General features: G+C 43.4%; 1 protein-coding gene across 1 annotated transcript in view; it reads right to left on the reverse strand.

Annotated features, from left to right (window-relative positions):
• Positions 1 to 25668, reverse strand: part of ADAMTS12 (ADAM metallopeptidase with thrombospondin type 1 motif 12) — a 384522-nt gene that overhangs the window by 155065 nt on the left and 203789 nt on the right. Inside the window, exons 4-6 of the mRNA XM_079918928.1 lie at positions 17757 to 17953; positions 16702 to 16785; positions 3073 to 3197 (exon numbers count right to left, since the gene is read on the reverse strand). Of these exons, the coding sequence (XP_079775054.1) occupies positions 3073 to 3197; positions 16702 to 16785; positions 17757 to 17953 (406 nt within the window). The remainder of the gene's footprint in view (positions 1 to 3072; positions 3198 to 16701; positions 16786 to 17756; positions 17954 to 25668) is intronic.

Here is a 25668-nt window from a genome sequence, read left to right on the forward strand (position 1 = left end):
GTTTGTGTGGGTGTGATTTCTGGCAATAAATGGTCTGCTTTTTGTGTCCATTGGGCCATAGAAAAGGTTCAGGCTCTGAGAACCCCCATAAGTTCTCAGTTCTCCAAGAGGCAATGGCTGGGACAATGGAACAGGAGAAAGCAACTGTCATCTCCCAGCATGCGCAGCAGACGTGAATCCACACCCCTACTAGCAGTGGTAGTTCCGTGTTGGAGAGCTAGATTGGATCATATAGCCCAAGCACTTCAAATAATTTCTGAGTCTGTGGGAGGACTGACCAAACGCTTTTCCACCCCTACTGCTAGATTTACTTTTTATTATTTCATTAAAAAAAAAAAATCTAGGTCTGCATGGAGCTGCTGGGAAAAGATGGATGATGCTTTTTGGTAATCTACCAACTTTCTGAAAGTATAGGAAGTTGGGTCCCTTAAATAACTGTTCATTGAGTGCCTATTATGTATCCAGCACTAAAGAAGATAAAAGCAGGTAACAAAAGGATTGTAAGATAGGGGTGGTCTTGCAGGCAAAGAGCTCCAGGAGGAGATCAGCTCCACCTCCACCATGCACTGAGGATAGTAAAAGAGAAAACACGCCTTGGCATGCAGCCACCAGCCCCATTTCACAAGGCATGTTCACACCAAAACCACCTTCTACTGAATGCACCTCTATAGCGAGCTCTGTTGAAGTGGATCTCAGTGTAGTCCTCCAGAAGCAAGTTCAGTCTTATACTTCCCTCCCTTCCTGAGCCTACCTATTTCTTCAGAGCAGAGGTTCTCAACAGGGGTTGACTTTTGTTCCCCGCAGCCTCCTAGGGAACATCTGGCAACGTCTGGAGACAATTTCAGCTGTCACAACTTCGAGGAGGGCGCTACTGCCATCTCATGGATAGAGGCCAGGGATACTGTGTTTTGTTTTGTTCTTTTCTGATATTTATTTATTTTTGGCTACGTTGGGTCTTAGCTGTAGCATGCAGGATCTTTTCTTGTGGCCCGTGGGGTTCTCTCTAGCTGTGGTGCGTGGGCTCCCGAGTGCGTGGGGTCTGTAGCTGTGGCACACAGGCTTAGTGGCCCCGTGGCGTGTGGGATCTTAGTTCCCAGACCAGGGATCGAACCCACGTCCCCTGCATTGGAAGGTGGATTCTTAACCACTGGACCACCAGGGAAGCCCCCAGGGATACTGTTACATACACTTCAATGCACAGCCCCTCACAGCAAAGAATTAGCCAACCCAAAATGTCAATGGTGTTGATATTGAGAAATCCTGCTTCAGAACTTGAAATTCTCTCTACTGTCTAGGAGTTGGTGAGGTTCATCAAAGCTTGAAACCTGACCCCTGTTCTAAGGAAGAAAAATTATCACAGTAAGAAAAAAAGGAGAACAGATCCTTCGTATTCTTACTGAGTAATAGTACGGCTATTGGGGTCAAGCTACCTGGATTTAAGTCTCTACTGTACCTGTTAAAAGCAGTGAGATTTTGGGCAAGTGACATAATTAAGCCTCAGTTTCTCCATCTGTACAATAGGAATGATTGATAGTAATGAACTACCAGGGTTGTTGTGGGGATTAAATGGAATGATGATTGTTCTAACAGATGTAGCATAGGGCCTGGCCCGTGTCAAATACTCCCTAAAGGCCAACTATCATTAACTCACTGATTTATGCATGTGCGAATGAGAGGAGAAACTATTTCTGCTTTCAGGGAAAGAAAGGAGACGGTGCTGAGACACAGCTGCCAGGTGGCCGATGCTGGTCCCATGATCCAGGGTTCTTCCCTACAGCCAGGTCCTGCCTAGACCGAAGTCTTCTCCTGGCCACTTGCCTGGGTCCTCATGTTCCCTGGCTGCCTGCTGGCTCCCCAAAGCCTCTGTGCTTACATTCTACACCCACACCAACCTATTTCCCAGGGGAGCTATGATCAACCCAGGTGTCATAAGACCTAATGAACCTAACGTAATAGGTTTATGCCACGGACTTATTTTGGAACGTATTTGCATTCAACCGAAGTTTTGATACTATCATTCAAAAGAGTGATTCTAATGATTGGAATTTTGGGTCAGGGTAAGACAGAAATTTGGATAGGGTGGGGGCTGATTATCATCCCTTGTACATAACTTATGCACTGGGATAACCCTGTCAAAGGGACAGATGACAAGCCAAGGTGTTCAGGGGCAGCCTGTCCTCCCCAGGGACAACAAACAGACACCCAGGGCCTTTCCGCTCATGAGGGTCTCTTCAGCTGGAGGGCCAGGCTGAAAGGCCTCTTCCACTACACATCTCTGGATTTCAGGATGTGTCTGAATGTGCATAGGAGTGCCCAGTGAAAACTTACTTTCCCCCCACTAAGAGCTTCATTTGTCTAGATTAAAATAGTGTCTGTTACATAGTAGGTACTCAAAAAATATTTATTGAATCAATGAGCAAACATAGCATTCCAAGAGCCTAGGTTGATCAGGTAAATTCACTAGCTTTTCATAGCTATGAGTCCTAGAAGGTCTGACGGTTCTTCTTTAGCACCATAGGGTCACTCTGGAGTCAGAACAAATAGTATCTTCATGAGGGTAAAAGGGAGAAAGGTGCAAGCAAACCACTCTGCCTATTCAGGGGAGGACCTTCTCCCCATATTCTGTCTTCAACATCAGTCAGAGATGGGTTACAAGGAGGACTGATTTCTGTAGAGATAGCTGCAGCTTTCTAAATTGGAGGAAATTTTTAAAAAGAAAATTAAAGGATGAGAAATTCCATGGTTAAGAGTTAAAGGAGCCTTTAATGAGGATCTGCTAACAAGCTTCCTGATTGTTTATAGAGCTGCACTGAAAAGCCAGTTTTAAAGATGAAATCATCACTGGGATAGGAAAGAGCAGATGCAGTTTATTAACACAGAGAGCTGTGCACATTGAGCAAGTTTGCTGACTGCTCCCTTACTGGTATGGGAGTCAGGAAGTGTCTAGTTGATAGACGCTGCCTTTTAAATGACAAGAGCAGCAAAGAGCAGAAGAATCTCATGAGGTTGAATACCTGGCATCCCTTTCACCTGCCAGCCCTCCCTGCCTTGCAGCCCCTGGTTCTGGGGTACCTGGTGAGAAGGACGGCCACATCATGATGGGCAGGGTTGAGGTCACTCTTGGGATTGATGCTCTTCTGCCACTTACAGAAGCTGGACAGTGTCTTCTCTGCATGGTGAACTATTTTCAATCCTTGCTGGAGAAAGAAGAGGAAGAGATTGGCATGGGTGATTTTTCTGGTCAGAGCCCATCATTTTAGTCTTCAGAAGCAGCTAGGTGAGATGAGCTCTGGGTGGGTGTCCCAGACATCTGGCAAGAATTCAGGGAGGCCAATGTACTCCTCTGGGCCAACCCCCTTCTCTAAACACTATCATTCCCATGACTTCCACTAAACGAACGCAAAGGGGAGCACTGCAGGATAGAAATTATTACTGGAACAAGTAGCTCTTGAAGAAAAACTAAAAATATATTAGCAAAGACCAAGATCTGTTTGAAGTTCTATTTCTACTGGTTCTCTTCTTCCTAAGCCAATACAATTCCAAAGAGACATTTTTATTTCTAATGCAAAATGAGTAGATTTTCAACAAAAAGCATCTTCCTTTCATGAGGTATCCTGCAAGGATGTACTGGATGTTTCCTTGCCCATGGTTTCCATCTTGGTTTGACATCTGTGGGTAAAGGGCAGAGGGTGACATAATCTCTCCAGGCTTTTAACCAGTTAGGATCATTGATTGTCTGACAACAATTAGGATGCTGAGGTAGATGCCCCAGCCTGCAACTTCAAGGGCTCCCGAGTCTTATCTAGCTGGCCCGCAGTTACTATTGGAGATGGAAGGAGAGGGCTTGTTCCAAATTAACTGGATGAACACTTGTCAAATGGGAGAGAAGAAAAAAGGGATAATCAGCCCTAGAAGGGCTTCAGTTTAATTTGAATTTCTAAAGGAGAAATTCCTTTCCCTTGCCTCATTTCTTCGGGATCTCTATATAGTGCCATCTCTTAAACAGGGTGGATTCTACGTGGAGAATGACTACCTCCCTTGGCTCACTCCAATCCAAGTCTATTACTCTGGGCTCGGCCCAAGATCTTCAGGGCTGTCTCTACATCAAACTATGAGCTTGCTTCTCTATATTCTGTATTTTGCTAAGGCCCACACCCAAATCCAACAGAGGTACTTGCTTGTCAGAGGTACTCCCAGGTCCCCTCACCCATGCTAATTGACTACCATAGATCACCTTCCCTTCATGAAAACACAGACAGGTGGCTCATCGCTCATAAAAACTCACTGAACTCCCTAGTGTAAAGAATTTAAATAAAAGCAACAGACTTCATTATTTAACAATTCTCATCATTATAGCATCCATTATAGGGTATACGGTGGTGGAGGGAGAGAGGTTCTGGGGACTAGCTGCGCACAGGTAAGTCAGTCTCCTATTCAACTAGTCAAACTGTAGTTAGAACAGGAACCCTACTGGAACAAACATCCCACACCCACCATAAGGAACTGGCTAGGTGGCATGAATTACGAATGGAGGAAAGAAAAGGAGTGAGGGGGGAGGGTAGAAGGATGGGAAAGGAGAAAAGGAAGGAAAGAAACATTTCTTGATCATTTATTTACTTATGTGCCAGATATTTTCACATAAATTCTCTAATTTAGTTTCATCTTCTCAGCGTTACTTGTAAAGAAAGCATTGTTATTTTCATTTTATAATAAGAGGAAGTTAAACCTCAGAGAAGTGAAGAACTAGCTGAAGGTCACTCAGGTCAGTTACTGAATCAAAGACTATGAGAACAGGGGCTCCTTGATGAAGCTGTACTTCTAATCGGTGACCAGCCTCATTAGAAAGGTGCCTTACTTCCCCTTCAGACAAGAAGGCAAGTTATCAGACAAAACATTAGCTATGATTAGATTGCTTTGAGGTTTGTTTTAAACCCTACATTTGTTTGTTTGTTTATTTTGGGGGGAGGAAGTCTCTGAAAGAATACTCATTAATTTAAAAATCATGCCATTTTGCATTGTTCCAAAGAAAATGAAAGTGGTATAAATCTAACAAAACATGTACGGGATCTGTATCTGGAAAATTACAAAATTCTGAGGAATGACATGAGTCTTGATCTAAACTTCACACCTTATACAAAAATTATCTCAAGATGTATCACAGACTGAAATGTAAAATATAAAACTTTCGAAAAAAAATCATAGGGGAAAGTCTTGGGTCCCTAGGGAAAGAGTTCAGAGACTGGATACTAATCAGATGATCCAGAAAAGGAAAAACTGAAAAATTGGACCTCATCAAAATGAAAAACTTGTGCTCTGAGAGAAACTTGTGAAGAGAATGAAAAGATGAGCTACAGAGTGGGAGAAAGTATTTGTAAGCCATATAGCTGTCAAAGGACTTGCCTCTAGAAAATCTAAAGATCTCTCAAAACTCAACAGTAAAAGAACAATGAGAAAACAGGCAAAAGACATGAAGAGACATTTCACTGAAGGGGATATACAGATGGCGAATAAGCACAACAAAAAGATGTTGAACCTCATTAGCCGTCAGAGAACTGCAAATTAAAACCACACTGAGATATCACTACCTGCCTATCAGAATGACTAAAATTTTAAAAAGTGACAGCATCCAAACAATGGTAAGGATGTGGTAAAATTGGGTCACTCGTACACTGCTGGTGAGAACGTAAAATGGTATAGCCGCTATGGAAAACAGTCTGAAGTTTCTTAAAAAACTAAACATGCAACTACCATATGACCCAGCAAGTACATTCCTGGACATTTGTCCCAGAGAAATGAAGAATTATGCTCACACAAAAGCCTGTAGTGGAATGTTTATAGCAGCTTCATGCATGATAGCAGAAAACTGGAAACAACCCAAATGTCCCTCAATGAGTGAATGGCTAAATAAACTGTTATATACCATGGAATGCTACTTAGGACCAAAAAGGAACAAACTCTCCATATACACAACTTGAACGGATCTCAAGGGAATTACACTGAATGAAAACAATCCAATCTCAAGAGGTTATATACTATATGATTCCATTTATATAACATTCTTGAAATGACAAAATTATAGAGACGTAGAACAGATTAGTGCTTTCCAGGAGTTAGGTCGGTAGACAGAAGGGAGGTACAAAAGGGTAACATGAGGGATCTTTGTAATGGAACTGTTCTGTGCTGTGGCAAATGTTCCAGAAATCTATACATGTTAAAATTGCATAGAACTAACTGTGAATACACACACACACACACACACACACACACACACTCACACATCAATTAGTGCTTGTAAAACTGGTGAAATCTGAATAAGGTAGGTGGTTTGTATGAATATCAATTTACTGGTTCTAATGTTGTACCAAAGTTATAGGAGATGTTACCACTGGGGGAAACTGGGCGAAGGGTATATGGGATCTCTCTGTACTACTTCTTGCAACTGCATGTGAATCTACAATTACCTCAAAAAAAAATTTAATACATTAAAAATGATAACTGATCTGAATCAAGGCTAGAGGGTTGCAATAGAAGGTCTTATAAAGCAGGGGTCCCCAACCCCCGGGCCGTGGGCCGGTACCAGTCCGCGGCCTGTTAGGAGTCGGGCCGCACAGCAGGAGGTGCGCAGCAGGCAAGCAAACAAGTGAAGCTTCACCTGCCGCTCCCCATCGCTCCCCATCGCTCACGTCACCGCCTGAAACCCCTGCGCCCTGATCGCTGGCATTACCATCTGAACCATCCCCCCTGCCGCCGTCAGTGGAAAAATTGACTTCCACGGAACAGGTCCCTGGTGCCAAAAAGGTTGGGGACTGCTGTTATAAAGCACTTTTCAGTATGAGTCTATGTGGGTTACTAATTAAATACGTGTGAGTTCCCAGAGTTTTGAATCAAAGGGAACCTATAATCTTTCAGATGGGTTACAATGGGTAGGAAGAGCCCACACATCACAGACACACATACCCACACACCCTCTCTGAGGTTCAGTTAAGTTCCCTATTTAAATAGCCATGAACGTAAAAGCTTGTTAGAGCCAAGGTGGCCACACAGGCAGAAGCAGATGGAGCCCCTCTCGAAATGTCCTCCTGTGGCTCACAGTCCCTGGAGGGGGCACACAGCTCAAGGTGGGATATTGCCAGACTGGAAAAAATCAATTTTTTCCTTCAATATTGTCCTTTTTTTTTTTTTAACATCTTTATTGGAGTATAATTGCTTTACAACGGTGTGTTAGTTTCTGCTTTATAACAAAGTGAATCAGCTATACATATACATATATCCCCATATCCCCTCCCTCTCTCCCACCCTCCCTATCCCACCCCTCTAGCTGGTCACAAACCACAGAGCTGATCTCCCTGTGCTATACTGTCCTTTTATACACTGGCTGGACTCACGATTTTGGAAGAACTTACATACCAATCCACATGTGTCTGTTTGAGGAAAAGTGAATGTTTACAAACATCCACTGTCCCTGGATTCTGAGCCAAATTCAGTGTCAGCAAGGACATATCTTCACCATCACGGGGAAAGCAGTCATCTTCCAGATGCCGCAGCATAAATTCTGCCTCCAATTTTCCCATCGTTACTACGAGCCCATTTCCCTGAAGGATCTTGGGAACAATAAACCCAATCCTCTCATTGAAACAATGAGGAAATTCAGGCCAGAGAGGGAAGTAATTCAGCAGGTTTTGGCAGAGCAAGGTTGTGATGCAAGGTATGCAGCTACTAATCTAGGAATGGTGGTTTCCAAACTATTGAAGACTTCTCTAAACCTTCTGTTTGAATAACTGCAAAGAATTATCAATTCACCTATCAATGGTTATCGTTTATTTATCTCCCCCACCTCACACTCCCACCACCAGGAAGGAAACAAACACAGGCAGAGACCCTCTCCTTCCAAGATCCCCAGCTCTCCTTCCTCGTTTTACTCTCTGGCCACTTCTTGGGCTCCTTTATGGGCTCTTCTGCCCTGCTTTTGGCTCATTGCTAGTTCACTCTCAATCACAGTTGTATTTTGGGAAATCACCTATACACTATTAACTCTCAAATCTCAATCTCATTCCAAACCTCTCCTGGAGTTCAAACTCACGTACCCAAATCTCTTGATGGACACCCCCTTCCAGATGGCACCAGAGGTATCCACAGCTCAGCATCCCTGAAATCCTTTCTCTCCACGTTAACCTGCTATTCTTCCTGCATCCTCTTAGTTACAGGAACCACCATCAGTGTCCTCCTGCTGGTCTCTCCTCTCTCCTTATTCGGCATCTCAATCTATCACGATGTGCTGCTAACTTTACCTCCTCTCCATCTTTACTCCTAACTGCCCTAGCTCAAACCCTCATCATTTTATGCCTGGATTAATTCTTACAGCATCTCTTAACCGTTTTCCTTCTTTCTTCTCTTTAAATCTATCCTCCCAGGACTTCCCTGGTGGTCCAGTGGTAAAGAATCCGCCTTCCAATGCAGGGGATGTGGGTTCGATCCCTGGTCAGGGAACTAAGATCTCACATGTCGCGGGGCAACTAAGCCCGTGCACCACAACTACTGAGCTCGTGTGCCTCAACGAGATAGCCCGCGTGCCACAAACTACAGAGCCCACGCACCCTGGAGCCTGTGCGCCACAACTAGAGAGAGAAAACCAACATGCCACAACTAGGGAGAAGCCCACACACCACAACGAAGAGCCCACACCACAATGAAAAAACCTGTATGCCTCAACGGAGACCCTGTGTGCTGCAACTAAGACCCGACGCAGCCAAAAAAATAAATAAATAAATAAAATAAAAAATTAGATAAATCTATCCTCCTTGCCATTGCCAAGTTAATCTAGCCAAAATCAAAGTCTGCTCATATCACCATGTAAGACTCAAGACCCTTTAAAGTCTAACCTCCAGGAAGCCCTCCCTTCAGTTTCAACCTCATAGTTTATGTTCCAGCAACATTCAAACTGCCTGTATCACCATTTCCCCCAGGCCCACGCACACGTTATTTTTCTCCTTACTTTCTTCTGGCTGCTTGCTCTGCCTAGAACACCTCCTTTCTCTCATCATTTACTCCCTTTAACTTACTCAGCATCTATTAATTCTTTAAGATTCAACTGGGGCATTTCCAAGGAGCATTCCCTGCCCCCAATCTGGAGTAGTTTCCTACAAATACATCTTGTGCATCTTGGTTCACAGCACTTGCTGCACTAGGTTAAAATGTTAAAACTGTGTGATGTTATTCTCAGAGCTTTCTGAGAATCTGTTCCCGGTTTATAACCCTCAGTTTAGCTCAAATAAAATTCCCTTTTTTTAATCTTCTTAACTTGATAGTTAATTGAATTTTCATTGACATGAGAAAAAAAAATATTGGCCCAAAGTCTACCCCCAAATCTTGCTTGCTTTCTCCCAGTTGCCTCTGTCAGTTCCTCTTACAGACAAAGCAAGTGTAATTAACTGAGTTGCTGGTCATTTGTAGCTGGGTGCCTTGCCCTTGTGCAGAACTTTCATCTACAGTATGTGGCATTTAACACAAGTTCAGTGCTTACTGCTTGTCTGCTAGATGTCGTGACTCTTCCAGGAAGTCTGAATTAAGCACCACTTTTTTCAGCCTCCTCAGCCTTTTTATCTCCAAGTCTCATAAGAGGTTAAGTCCAACACTTTCTCAGTTTCTTGAATGTACTTGATCCCAGGAGCCTTGGTTAGTGTTATTAGCTACACCTCAACACCATGCAGCCCTCAGCACACACAAGATACAGAGGAGCTTTGGAGAGATCACACTGGCACACAATGATAAGGGGAGACTTGTACAGTACCAAACATTTCCTATAAAGCATCCTCGTCATTATTCGAGCTTGTCAAAACAAACCCCCATCCAGACAAATTTTTTTCATATTTCCTTTGAAAACAAAAATAGATTTCCCTTTTTGTTCTTTCATCATTTTTTTCTCACTCATTTTCTAAAACAAGTCCAATTCACTTCCCACTTCCCCTTTCCTATTTATTTGAGTATGTGACCTGATTGGACAGGGAGGTGACTCAGAGGAAATCAGTGGTGGCTCGCAGAAAGAGTCCCAAATGGGAGAGAGAAGATGATCTTGCAAGAACATGGCTTTTATTATAAATTGTTCTCTTTGTAAGCTCTCTCTTTACAATGAAAAAAAAAATCATTTATTGATTTCCTTGAGAATTTGCGATTCAACGCACAATCTGATCATGCTCTGCTAGCCAGGCTTAGGTTCCTGGAAGAAAGAGAACAGGCAGAGAAGGGAAAAGCAGTAAAGTGGAATAACTCATCTGATGATCAAAGGAAGAGATACTTGATTTTTAAAAAAATTAATTTATTTATTTTTGGCTGCACTGTGTCTTCGTGTCTGAGCGTGGGCTTTCTCTAGTTGCAGCGAGCGGGGGCTACTCTTTGTCGTGGTGCGCGGGCTTCTCATTGCAGTGGCTTCTCTTGTTGCGGAGCACGGGCTCTAGGCGTGCAGGCTCAGTAGTTGTGGCGCAAGAGCTTAGTTGCTCCGCGGCACGTGGGATCTTCCCAGACCAGGGCTCGAACCCGTGTCCCCTGCATTGGCAGGAGGATTCTTAACCACTGCGCCACCAGGGAAGCCCGAGATACTTGATTTTTTAAAAAAGTGATGAATGTACAAATTCATTTACCTTATTTTTGACATTTATCTTGAAAAAGCAGCAGTTCTATAGGTTATAACAGACCCACAAATCACCCTGGGGGCAGGGAGGTCACCAGTCTGAACTGCCGGAGTTAACAGGCTTTTAACCCCAGAGGCTCACAGAAGTGAACCCAACACTAAATCACTCTGAGACCAAGAGCGAAATCCTCTGTGAAAAGTCATCTCCCTCCCGTCTGTCAGCTCTACTGCAGCTCCTTCAAGCCAGCCTGACACCCGCAGGCTCTACCCCTCAATGGCACAGCGACCTGGGGCCCATCTGGCTGGCGTCATCCCAACTCGCTCCCATCCCAGTTTTGTCTCCATCCTGTTCTTAAAAGAAGTCTCCAACTTCTTATGATTCTAATCTTCTCCTTTAGGTTTTTTGTTTTCTGTCAAGGACTTTGGTACAGTTTCCTCATCTGTGAAATGAGTATTATAGTAACAAGTTTCCAGGGTTGTTGTGGGACCTGATGATGATGACAATGATAAGAATAAGGATGATACTGACAAGTAACACTGATGGAGTGGTTTCTACAAGCCAGATACGAGGCTGACTATTACATGAATGAACACGTCTGATTCTCATAGCAACCCTAGGAAGTAAATATTTACCAAATGAAGAAATGGAGACACAGATAAGTAACCTACCAAAGGTTACATGACTAGAAAGAGGGGGGACTGACTATAAACCTGTGCTCACTACAATGTTAACTGCTCACAAGAGTAGGAGGGAAGGGAGCAATCCTATCCGTAACCCCAGCCCAAAAGTAGAGCAGGGAGGCCATTGAATGAGTCGGTCTAAAGTGGAAAGGGCTAAAGGTTAAGTTCGTGTGCGAGTCCTTGAGGGAGGATGGAAGTTCAAAGGATAGGACTAGGGTCATAAAGTGGAAATGAGAATTTGATTTAGGGCTGGATGGAGGCAGGATAGGACAGAGAGCAAGCTGGCTCATCTCTGAAGCCACTCTGATTGCTTGGCCCCTGATGTCTTTTTTTTTTTTTTAATTTTTAAAAACTTCTTTATTATGGAAAATTTCAAACATATACAAAAGTGGAAGGAGTAGTATAATAAATCCCCATGAATCCATCAGTTAGCTTCAAAAATGATCAACACATGGCCAATCTCATCTCACCATGATGTCTTAATATGCTAGACAAATCTTTCCAGCTCATGGTTTTGTGTACCTGAGTTTCCACTGGTCCAAAATGTGACCCTCTATTCTTTGAGACATCTCCAGGATGCTCCCAAATTAGTATTGCATCCGACTAATTTATTCTCAAAATGTGATGAAATTCCCCAGTGGTTTTTTACATGGCAGTAACTGACATAGAGAAACTGTATTTTATGTATGTAGGTTAATCACCAAGTCTCTGGAACCCACCACAGAAAATGAAGTCCAAAATGCTGTTAGCTGTCAGGTATGACTTTGAATAAGAAAGATGAGAGCCATAGAAAGTCACTGATGGAAGAGACCTACCTCAGTGTTCCCCACCTCATGTCACTTCCCATAGAGCCTCAGAGCCATCTCTCTAATGCCTTTCTCTCCATTTCATCTCTCAGTTTGGAATCAACCAGAGACTCCCACAGGATTAGATCCAAACCCCTTTATGGGGCCACAGGCTTGTCATGACTTGGCCACTTATCTTCACCCACTGACTGCTGGCCTCACTCATTCACTCTTTCTCTTATCTGTTATATACCAGTAGGGCTAAGTGGCAAGCAACACCAGACCCAACCTTTGCCAGACCCAGTCTTACACACTAACGGAGGAAAGTGTGTCAGGCAAATAGATGTAAAGTTACAATTCGGATATGTGCTATGAAGGAGAAATGCAGTATTGTGGGAGTATATAATAAAATATTACTGGGCATGGACATCAGGGAAGGCTTCCCCAGCCAGAAGACACTTGAGCTGAGATCTGAAGGATGAAGGTGTTAACTAAGTGAAGTCAAAAAGGAAGACAGTCCAGACAACAACAAGACCAGCAGCAGGAGAAAGCATGATAAGTAGAAGACTATCACTCTATCTCAAGAGCAAGGAGGGCATAGTAAGTGATTAGAGAGGGAATCAGAGAAACACTGGATTGCTTTAAACCAGGGATGGGCTTTGGAAAGGGGTGTCAGGAGGGTAGAGATAATCAGATTACCATTTAGAGATCATCCTGGCTGCAATGAGAAAACAAGATCAAAAGGAATCCAAGCAGACCAGAAAGTACATACAACTATAGCCCAGGAAAGAGATAACTGTATCTTGAATTCAAGTGATGTAAATGAGACGGTCAGAGAAAACTGTCAGTACATGATGATGGGCTGGATACGGGGTGGAGGGGGGAGAAGGAGGTGTCATGGATGCCTTCTGGGTCTTTGGCTCCTACAACAGGAAGGATGATGATGTCACACACAGAGACAGGTAACACTGGAACAAGACCAGGTGTGAACGGAGGTGGGCAGGTTTCGATCAGCTGTTTTCTCTCCTGCCTCCGACAAAATCTCATTGTTTCCTTTTTTCACAGCAAGGTTTCTGAGCCTCCCATTTTATGGTTCATGATCAGTGGTGTGTTCACAGCCCCTCACAGATAAATGGTCTAGCATATATGCATGCTTAGTGCTTAGTTTAAGCACTAAGGCTATTGTCCCTACTTCTAGGTTCCCCTTCCTGGGATGTCCTTCCTCACTGGTTAATATCTTCTCGTCCTCTAAAACCCAGCATAGACAACCAAGTATCCTTCCTTATACCAGGTACTCTTTTTCTTTTCTTTGTATTAATGACAAGCTCAATTTGAAATTTTCTATTCTGTGCCTTTGTGCAGGAGATGCTAAGCTCCTCACAATCAGAAATACGACGTTGATTCATATTTGTACCCTCACCAGCTAGCACAGCATGAGACATAGAGTTGACGTACCACAACGTGCTTCTCATTTACAGATGAAGAAAAAAGGAGGGATGCAGCAATGATGTGACTTTCTCAGAGTTACCTACGGGATGATGATAGAGTCAGGACTCGATCTCAGGTCTCCTTGCTCAAGAGCAGTCACCTCCCAGTACCTCACACTGTACTTCCTGCCTGTGGCTGCTACCCTGATGTAAGTTAAGGGCTGGAATCATTGCTGTTTGCTGTTGATGGGGCTGCTCATTAGTCCAAGATGTGAAGAATAGTTAGAGCCATGATCTGGGAATCAAGAAAATGAGAATTGTGAATTGCAACTCTCCAATGAGCTGGCCGTTCTGTTGTCAAATTATGAACCTTGTACCCCTTGGAGATTCTATAAAAGCTTGAATGAGGAAGATATTTGGCAAGTGGGAGAAAGGAAGCCGTGGATTTTTGCAGCAAATCATTTGTGTCTCATTGCACTTGCGAAATGAGGAAGGGAAGAAGAAAAACAATGTAACTGTGGTGGGGTCAGAGAGGTAATGGCCAATCCAGTTCTTTCAAAGGATTCCACTGGAAGCAAGACTTTGGCGGCATTGTTTCCTGGAATGAAGAGCTACAGAGTTAAAAGGGGCCCAAAATCCACAGAAGCCACATGTTGAGCTCCCACTAGTGCTGCTGTTGAAACTGCAGAGGGTAAAGGTTTTTCCTTCCCACACCCAGAAGAACCTTCCTTTTTTCCCCCTGTAGCTAAGCATGCATATATGCTAGGCCATTATACAGTAGTGATAATTTGTCTTCCAAGGTATCCAGGTATAATTTTCAAAAAGTTAAAAACATAATTCTCAGACATATATAGTGAGCACATGTTCAAGATATATTTAACTCACTAATAAGGAGACAGGCAAGATGGCAAAGCTGGTTCGAAGGTAGATACATGAAACTGATGCAACTATAGTCAGTTTAAAAAAAAAAAAAAGAATGCTGGCCTAAGACTGCTACATTAGATACAAAATTACATAATGTTCCACAGACCAATAAAACCATAGTCTTTGGAGTTATCTTCTTGCTGGACACAAATCATTTCCATCTCTACTGTCCAAAACCCATTTGTACTCTATCAGTTTCCTGCATGTTAACACCTAACTTTACCATGTCTAGACCCTAATCAATCATGAATAATAATCAAACAAAGTTACATTCCCATAGAGTGAGATAGGTCATGTGAGACACTGAAAGGACACATAGTTTTTGTTTTGCCTGGTTTCTAAGTTTTGGGTAAATTTTCTTAACAAAAGGTTTACAGGAAGGGAAATAATATATCCATGGGTATTCCAAGATACCCAAAGTATATCTTGAGTGACTAAGGGAAATAGCGATGGTAGAGGGGAGAAGAAGGAAAAAGGATCAGGCTCCAGAGATCGTTGTTTTAAAATCTTCTGCCTGGAGGCTTCTCCTCCGAAAGCAATCAACCCTGCCCTGAGCATTTTGACCTCAGATCTCTTGCTGATGAAGATTTGAACGATGCCCTTCTTCACATATCTCAGCTGCTGGCTAAGTGCTATAGATTGCAAAGTCATTTCATCAGGTTGGCTGGTTCAGTCATTCACTAAATTTTACTTCATTCATTTATTTATTCATTCATTCATGGCCAGGCACTGTGTTCAGTGCTGGAGACAAAGCCAAGGATAAAGGGACATAGTTACCACTCTCATGCAATTCACATTCTGATGGTGGCTGAGATAAATAAGAAAAGAGAAAACAAATACACAGACTGTTAATGAATTGCAAGAGTGGTATCAGTAAAGGAAGTAAATCACTTTCTGTGATGGAGAACAGTTAAGTGGGACCAGCTTTGGGTAGGCTGGTCATTGAGACCTCTCTGAAGAGGCAGCATTTCAACAGAGGCCTGAGAGGTGAGAAGGTGTCAGCCACTGAGCAGAGCCAGGGCAGGAGTGCTTCAGGCACTGGGAACCTCAAGTGCATAGGCCATGAGGCTGACGGGGGCCTTGCGTGTTCTGGAACCTATCTGAAGTCCAGTGCGGGGGTGGGCAAAGTGGGGGGATGTGGGGTAAGCGAGGCAGAGAGTGACACAAGGAAAAAATGGAAAGGTGGACGGAGGCTAGACCATGAATGTCTCTGCAGGACGCAGTAAGAAATGCTGAATTTGTTCTAAAAACAACATAAATCCATTAAATAGTTTTGCTCAGTGGAGCAACTCAATTTGTATCTAAAATTGCCATTCTAACTGCTACGCAGAGATTGGATTAGGGTGCTGGGGGTGTCAGGGAAGGCTTAAAATAGGAAGAGCATTTGGGATCTCACTGTGGTAGTCTAGGCAGGATATGATAAAAGCCATAAACCAACACAATGACTGTGGACATGATGAACAGGGGGTGATTTTGAGATGCAATTTGAAGGTAGGAGCACGGTGGGCCTTGCTGTGGAACGTGGAAGATAAGAAAGGAGGGAAGCAAGAGTGATTCCCAGGCTTATGTAACAGTGCACAATAGCGCCGTTTACTGAGATGGGTAAGATGGAGGGTAGGGGAAGGGTGGAAGGCAGGGCTGAGATGATTCGGGCAGGGAGTAATCGAGAATTCCACCTTGGACTAAGTTTCCAAGTTCAAGTGGAGTAGAACACATCCAGGTTGAGATGTCAAATAAGGAACTGGATGTAAGTCTGGAGCTCAAGTAGGAGGTCTGGGCTTGAGGTATCAGTTGAGTCTCAGCATACACATGACCTCTAAGTCTCTGAGAAGAGATAGAATCCCCAAGTAAAATTGCAGAGAGACAAGCGGGCCCAGATCCGAGAGACATGTATTACTATGCAAGAGGTAAATAAACGGTGTAAAAGGTTCAGTATTTCCATGTTTCTCCTTTTATTTGAATCACCCAGCCATAACATGATTTAGTCTGTTTCCACTGTGGAACATTCTTAGTCACGGCTGTCAGTCTGATTTGTGAGTTACTAGATACAAAGACCGTCAGGTGATTTCAAGTCTGTACATCTTGGAAACGTTCTCTATCTCCCACTTGACATCCCTGATTTCCCAAGAAAATAACACGGATGGGCTTCCAAACATCTTTCTGGTACCCTCTTTCTTGTCCATCCACAGCTCTTCTGAAGGAAGCAGGTAGGGAGTGTGAAGAGCCAGGTCACAAGACCGGTGGGGAAACTATTCCTTACCTCTTCTTCTTCAAGTAGAATGAGCCGAACCACAACGATGTGAATTGCATTGCCAATGCTTGGGTTATGGAACAACCCGGTGACCTAGAGTCAGAAACGGAAAACCGTTAGGCTCACATGAACGGAGAACAGATAAATGCTGGAGGAGGGGAAGAAACAGAACTGTAATGTAGTTGAAATAATTCCTTATCTTATAGATCAGGAATGTTTGGTGGAGTGCAAAGATGCGTGAGATACGGCCACGTGGGAAAGCAGGAGGCATTACAAGGCAAAACGGAAGCTTCAGACTAGGGGTCCTTAACTTTATTCCAATTCTAGCTCCAACTACCTTGAAGAAATCATGTTCTAGTTCTTTGTCTCAGTTTCCTCATTTGTGAACTGATATAAATCAGCGAGGAAAAAATCATACTAAAATGATTGAGTCACTTGATAAGTAACTAGTAGAAAATGTACATGATACATTATAAGTTTTCCTAGGATACATGTTTTTAAGAGAAAGAATAATTTGTCCTTAATTATCTAGGCATGGAATATATTTATAAATATTATATATATATATATATATATATATATATATATATATATATATATATATATATATATATATATATATATATTAAAAGGACCAGGGAATTCCCTGGCAGTCCAGTGGTTAGGACTCTGCACTTTCAGGGCCAAGGGCCTGGTTTAATCCCTGGTCGGGGCACTAAGATGCTGCAAGCTGTGCAGCCAAAAAAAAAAAAATTAAAAAATAAAGGGGGCTTCCTTGGTGGCGCAGTGGTTGAGAGTCTGCCTGCCGATGCAGGTGACACGGGTTCGTGCCCCGGTCCGGGAAGATCCCACATGCCGCGGAGCGGCTGGGCCCGTGAGCCATGGCCGCTGAGCCTGCGTGTCCGGAGCCTGTGCTCCGCAACGGGAGAGGCCACAACAGTGAGAGGCCCGCGTACCGCAAAAAAAAAAAAAGGGATCAAAAGAAGGTCTCTTATTTGGGGGATGGAGCACCTCTAGTGGTATCTATTCACCAGCTGCCCCTGTCCCCACGTGGTCTGACGTACCATGTTCATGATGGTGAGGATATAGGACTCCACATTCTCGCTCCCATGGTACTCAATCATCTTCGTGTCGGCCACCACCAGTGTCTCCACCCACCTCTCCTTGCTGATGGAACGCCGAGAGAGGCTTCTGCCTGGCAGCTTGCTCCTCTCCCACTTCTCTCGCTGTAGCTCTTGCTTCTGGGAGGTGCCAAGACTGTCTAAACATTAACCAGAAGATAGGGGGTTCATTCTCTATCTCTCTCACATATTACTCACTTATGTTTATAAAGATGCAAGGCTGTAAGTTTAAGTTATATTTAATAATGCATGAATACAACATTCTTATCTATTTGACTGGAATGGAAGAAGAGATCAGTTTAAATGAATATGACCCAGATAAGTGAAATTGGAATATGACAGGGAGGTTCAAATATACTGCTCTGAAATAATTCTTACCTGTTTCATTAAATAGGTCCCTCATTAAAAAGATATTATAATCAAGAATGGGAACTTTCTTCTCCTTCTCCAGCTCCTTCTCCTCTAAATTATTCAGGGCTTACTGAACGCAAGGCAGGGTACTAGACTTTAAAATGCTAAGTTGCAGGACTTCCCTGGTGGTCCAGTGGTTAGGACTCCACACTCTCAGTACAGGGGGCCTAGGTTCCATCCCTGGTCAGGGAACTAGATCCCACATGCTGCAATTGAAGATCCTGCATGCGGCAACGAAGATCCCACGTGCCTCAACTAAGACCCAGTGCAGCCAAATAAATAAATATATATATTTTTAAAAGCCAAGTTGTTTATCCTCATGAACATCTGAGGTGCCTACTGCTATCTCCATCTTGCAAATGCGGAAACTGATGCTCAAAGTGGCTGGTTAAATAACTCCCCAAAGTCACACAGCCCATAACATCCATGGAAGATCCAGGATTTTCTATGCCCTAAAATCACGCATTTTCATATACACCACACTGCCTTCCACAGAGTAAATATGCATAAAACTGCAGAAATGTAAGCTGGAAAAGCTGCATGTGGTTCAGGATATCCTACTTCACGAAGGTATTTTTAAAAAGCTGGAAAAGATCTAGCAAAGCACAGTGAAACTCTCAAGGTGACTCATAGGTTTAAGTATGGAAAAGACAATATATGAGGATCATAGTCTGGAAGGCAAAACCCAGAAGAGGCTATAGAATCATGAAGAGAATTAGAATCATTCTCAAACTCCCAGAAGTTTGAGAAGCACCTCCTTGAAACCTGAAAGAGGTCTATTTAAAACCAAAATAAGAATAAAGTGCTACTTCACACATTGGGAAGTTTAACCCAAGTGGTGGTCAAGTCTAAAAGGTTTCAGTGGGCTCAGAATGGTTTAGAGAGTTGACAAAAGATCAATTTACCAAAAGAGTAAATAAGGAAAGGAGCCTGGGCTGATGGAGAAGCAGTCTCAGTCTTTGAAGATTTCTATCAGGAAGACAGCCACACACCTGCTACCTACTCTCATCGGCACCCTGGACCGCTGGCCAGGGCAGAACAGGAGAGCAGAACAGCAAAGCTCACACCCCCTTCCTCCTCTCTGGTGATGGCCACTCAGCCTCAGCTTGAATACTTCCGGTGCTGGGGGCACGCACCAACTCACAGTTCCCTCCTGTAGTGAGCTGGAACCTCCTCCCTGGCATTTCCACTTAGTCTGGTCCTGTTCTTCCGAGCCATCTAGAACCACACCTCCTCCTGAGGCCCTGCCTCAGACATGGAATAGGGACAACTAAAACCATATCCGCTCCTTTCCCCACAGTGCTCTCTGGATTGTAGAGCTGATTACACTGGTTTACTATGTAACCCATCCTGGTTCCTCAGTTTTGCCTTATATGTGAAGTTAGAACACACTACACTGAGTAATATTTACAAAAGAAATAACACATGACCATAGGGCTAAATAAATTCAAATTCTATTATTGTGAGTTTTCCTTGAAAATAATAAAGCTGTACTTTGATATGAGACTTTTGAAAAATAATTCAGGATTGCAGAAACCTTAGGGGGAAGTGCTGTGAAGACTTACAAACGGGGAGACGGTTAACCCCTCATCTGCGGTAGAACAACTTTCTATCTTCCTTCTCTCCTTACTTTGCATGGATAAGTATGACTTCCCTAAGGACTCTCCAGAGAGTTGACTGATGGTTTCTAACTCTGAACCCCTACTGACCTCCTGTCTCTCACCCTTTCATCTCTTTTTGAAGCTCATGGGAACATTTTCAAACTACAACCTGTTTCTAAATCTTTCTGCACAAGCCAGGGAACCAGCCACCCTGAGCTCAGGTGGGGTCTGTGCTTCTGGGAGTGGTGTCAGAAGACTGGGCCAAGTAGAGGAACCTTACCAACATGGGTGAGGTGCAATCTCCTTCTCTCGGTCTCCTGTCTTTGCCGTGTGGGGATGGGTCTCCTCCAAGGTGCAAGGATGCTCAGTGCTCTCCACGAGCTCACCTACCTGGGCAACCCAGTGCCCTCACAAAGCCCTTGGTCACACGGTCCCCTCCTCTCCCTTGGCTCCACAGGCTCTGCATCCCTTCCCTGGGTGCTGGCCCCCTCGTATAGCCCTCAGCTCACTGCAGTTGGCAGACACCGTGCAGTATGCAGCCCTTTCATTAAAGAGAACCCTGTGCTCCAGGCTGCAGCCTTGGATCCCTGGCTGGCTGTGGTTCCCCCCTCCCACCTCCTCAGGCCCAAATGTGTCTAAGGTCTGGCAGGAGGCCGGCACAGGTAAGACACTGGTAGAATAAAGGCGATTTCTCTGCTTCTCCCAGTCCTTTCTTTCTTTTCTCACTTCTCCTTCTCTACTCTCCCTCCTCAACCTTTTATCTCCTTGATATTAAGAAACAGAGTTTAAAGCCCGTCAGGTTATCTTCATTTTTCCAGCAAATAGGTGAGTCACTCAGTAAATGGTCTTGCAGGAGGAAACATGGAAGTGAGAGACGGCGTCTGGTAAAGACACATATCAAAAGGTTTTCAACAAGCCTACACCAAGCACGTGCTAAAGGCCAGATCCTGTGCTAAGCCTTCCATACACAATGCTTCATTCACTGTGCCAGCAAGTCCATCTGATAAGCCCTAATGTTATCACCGTAGTACAGACGAGGAAACCAAAGCTCAAAGAGGTTAAATAATTTCCCCAGAGTCACGTAGTAAACAACAGAGCCTAGATCCAGCCAAGTCTGTCTGGTGACAGCAACAACATGGACCAGGCTCTATGGGCAAGCCCTACTCTACCTTCCTAGGAATAGAGGCAAAGAAATAAGTGACACGATCTTCGCACTGATGTGACAGTCAATCTAATTGTGCGTAAGATAACAAGAACATATGAAAATGTCATGATCAGGTTTCAAATAATTCCCAAGGAGAGAGATATCAGTTCTATTACAGATAGTGCCAGAAGTGGTGGGATTTGAATTGGGCCCTGTTGGGACTGAGTTGGGAGACAGGACTGTACATATCTAGGCTGACTTTGCTGAGTCCTGAGGAAGTCATCCCAGACTTGGCTAAGAAATGTTATGAACTACAAGAAGTCAGCCCTACACATTTATCTTCAAGGCCTGATGACAAAGCCAGACAGTCCTTCGGGGGCAGGTGAGGTGCCAACAATTCTGGGAAGCTCCTATCTCCCCAACCCCCCCGCCCCACTGCCCCTCAAACACACACACACATTATCTTAGCTCAGACTGCCACAACGAAATACCATCAACAGAAATTTACTTTCTCATGGTCCTGGAAGCTGGAAGATCAGGATGCCAGCATGGTCAGGCTCTGGTGAGACCTGTTTTCCCACTGTGTGCATGTGGAGAGAGAGAGGGATCTCTTTTTCATCCTCTTCTCATATGGCCACCAATCCAATTGGATTAGGACCCCACCCTTATGATTTCATTTAACCTTAGTTTCCTCCTAAAAGCCCTATGTCCAAATACAGTCACACTGGGGGTTAGAGCTTCAACATGGGAAATTCAGGAGGACACAGTCCATTCCATACCACACACACTCTGTTTAGAGATCCCTCTTCTGGGCTGGGATAGCTTCTGAGCACTTTCTACCCTGCTGTGATATCCTGCTGCTTGGGGAATGTCCAGTGAGGCTTTAAGTACCTACAGGGCCAGAGCTCCACTAGCTTTGTATCCAGTGCCTAATACTGTGCTTGGCAAACAGTGACACCCAGTAAATGCTTGATGCATGGGTGAAGGAAAAACTAAAAATGAATTGGAACAGATTTATGAATCACAAATAAAGAAGAACTGCAAGAGTTGTTTACTTTTCTCCCTGAGAGGGCTGTTTCAGTTAGAGGATTCTCCACACTGAGACTGGGACGTGTTTGTTTTAAGGGAAGAAATCTAGCCAAGTGGGCAGTGTAAGTACAGATGATTTCCTGTCCTGACACAGGAATGACTTCCCTAAACCGGAAGCTAAGGAAGAGCAGGGGTGTGTCCAGGGTCCACTGAGATGTCCAGGACACCCTGAACACTAGCACAGCAGAGGCACTGAAGATCCCTGGGAAATACAAATAATTCAGCTTTTTTTTTTTTCCCTCCTTTCCCAAATGCTTTAGGCAGCTCTTCACAAAGCTCACTCTCATTTAGAGCTTTCTCAGGTAGTGGAGCCTTTAACTGCCACCTTTCTCTTAGACTCAGGGTCACCTTCAGACAGGAACAGACCAAGCCTTGAGGAAGTTGCCTGGAGGCAGCTCGAGTATTATCAGGTAGCAGGGAAAGTGAACACAGAGCAGAAGACTCTGGAAATTATAGTTTCCTGTACTTTCAAGGGTGCCTTTTTAGCATGCTGGTAGCTTCTAGAAGCTACCTCTTCTGCTTAGGGAATTGCTCCAGGTTCTGTCTCCTACCCCAACTCAACTCTTCCCTCATCTGGATTCTCTTCTGCTGCCTCATACGCAGAGCTCCCATGCAGAAGGAAGATTTCTGACTAGCTTAGAACTGTTTACCATTAATTGGAAATTGGCCATGAATTGTACCGACTGCCAGGTTTGAGATCTAGTTTCCCCCAAGAAGATCCTCTCAAGTTAATCTTTACCAGGCCACACTCTATAGCTTCCAGATAAGTGAGACTTAGTACCCTTGTTCCCACCTTCCTGCCACCAGCATGAGTGAGTTTCCTGAAACACAACTCAGGAAGAACACAAACACTAATGCCCACTTCTGACAGAGTGCCTATCAAGAGCCAGGCCTGCGATGAACATTTTTTCAGATCTGACATTTATTACAGTCACCCTTCTGTATCCACAGGGAATTGGTTCCAGGAGTCCCTGCAGATGCCAATATCCATGAATATTCAAGTCATTTATATACAACGACATATTTGCATATAACCTACGCACATCCTCCTGTATACTTTAAATCATCTCTAGATTACTTGTAATACCTAATATAATGTAAGTGCTATGTAAATAGTTATAAATACAATAATATGCTATGCAAATAGTTGCCAGTGAGCAACAAATCCAAATTTTGCTTTCTGGAATTTTCTGGAGTTTTTCTTTTTTTTCTGGAGTATTTTCCATCCAAGGTTGGCTGAATCTGTGGTTGACTGAACCTTCAGATAGGGAGGGCCAACTGTATTTAATTCTCAACAAGTTTTGAGGTAAGTCTTATTATTGCCATTTTTAAGTGAGAAAAATGAGATTCGAAGAGGTTATATTTATTCAAATTTGTTCAAAGTCTCATAGCCACTAAGCAGCAGGTGAGCATTTTAGGTGAGTCAGTCTGAATCTTATTTAGATGGGTGGCATAGAGATGGGGGTGGAATTCCCAGGCTCCACTTGCCTGGAAAAGGGAAGAAGAATGTCTTAAGTCTGAGAGGGCCTAGACACCTTGTCCAGGCCCACTGCTGACTCACTCCCTATGGGCCCGGCCTGAACCACTTCTGCACAGAGCCACCTGCAAGTCCCGTGACCATGGACAAATGTTCTCATCACCAGTCCCCACAACTCCACCCCAATGTAATGAGGAAAATGAACTGAACTCCTACTTTAAAATTTTATTTCACTTATGGAACACTTTCTTCAAACAAAGATTAAGCAAAAAGCAAAGAAAAGAAAGTGGCTCTGATCACTGTGTTGTGGCAGATGACCCTGAGGGGGATTCCACACAACACAACTTTAAGCCACTAGATACCACCATCTCTCAGGGACCTGTCAGCTCTGGTGTTGTCAGAGTTGAGCCAACACATCTTTCCATTGCCCATGCACAACTGTCAGCAGCTGGCTGCCATCACATACTTGCAACCATATCCCCTTCTTGGCAGAACACTGTGGCCTTTCCCAACAGAGCTGAAGGTCAATGCTGAAGCCATGTCCTTTAGCAATGATAGCTGAGCTGCCAGACCTGTTCATCTCTTCAGGCTGGCTTTGGATAGATTTAAAATGCCTCAGATTTTGCACAGCAAAGGAAACCATAAACAAGACCAAAAAACAACCCTCAGAATGGGAGAAAATATTTGCAAATGAAGCAACTGACAATGGATTAATCTCCAAAATTTACAAGCAGCTCATGCAGTTCAATAAGAAAAAAACAAACAACCCAATCCAAAAATGGGCAGAAGACATAAATAGACATTTCTCCAAAGAAGATATACAGATTGCCAACAAACACATGAAAGAATGCTCAACATCATTAATCATTAGAGAAATGCAAATCAAAACTACAATGAGATATCATCTCACACTAGTCAGAATGGCCATCATCAAAAAATACACAAACAATAAATGCTGGACAGGGTGTGGAGAAAAGGGAACCCTCTTGCACTGTTGGTAGAAATGTAAATTGATACAGCCACTATGGAGAACAGTATGGAGGTTCCTTAAAAAACTAAAAATAGAATTATCATACAACCCAGCAATCCCACTACTGGGCATATACCCTGAGAAAACCATAATTCAAAAAAACTCATGTACCAAAATGTTCATTGCAGCTCTATTTACAATAGCCAGGACATGGAAGCAACCTAAGTGTCCATCAACAGATGAATGGATAAAGAAGATGTGGCACATATATACAATGGAATATTACTCAGCCATAAAAGGAAACGAAATTGAGTTATTTGTAGTAAGGTGGATGGACCTAGAGTCTGTCATACAGAGTGAAGTAAGTCAGAAAGAGAAAAACAAATACCATATTCTAACACATATATATGGAATCTAAGAAAGAAAAAATAATGTCATGAAGAACCTAGAGGTAAGACGGGAATAAAGACACAGACCTACTAGAGAATGGACTTGAGGATATGGGGAGGGGGAAGGGTAAGCTGTGACAAAGTGAGAGAGTGGCATGGACATATATACACTACCAAACATAAAATAGATAGCTAGTCGGAAGAAGCTGCATAGCACAGGGAGATCAGCTCCGTGGTTTGTGACCACCTAGAGGGGTGGGTTAGGGAGGGTGGGAGGGAGGGAGATGCAAGAGGGAAGAGATACGGGAACATATGTATATGTATAACTGATTCACTTTGTTATAAAGTAGAAACTAACACACCATTGTAAAGCAATTATACTCCAATAAAGATGTTAAAAAAAATGCCTCAGCCAGGGAGCTTATTTTCACTAAAAAAAAAAAAAAAAAAAAATTTACCTCATTCACTGGGGACTAAAAATATTTTTACACTTCGGTAATAGACTATCCATTTCTCAAAACTGGTCACTATTAAAGTAAAAACAGCTGTCTTTAAAGACAAACAAGTGCAGTTACATAAACTAAGTATTAGTAACTAGTATACGTCAAAAGCAAGAACCCCCCAGGTTTAGGACTGTGGACATAAATAAGAGAACCTGAAAAAATAAAATGAAATATACTCTCCAAAGGCTGACTGATCTTGCCTTACAAAGCCCTAAGTTTATTCAGAACATGCCAAAAAAAAAAAAAAAAAAAAAGAGGAAATGATGAACCA

This window comes from Stenella coeruleoalba (genome assembly GCF_951394435.1).
Source record: "Stenella coeruleoalba genome assembly, chromosome: 3".
Classification (NCBI taxonomy): Eukaryota; Metazoa; Chordata; class Mammalia; order Artiodactyla; family Delphinidae; genus Stenella; species Stenella coeruleoalba.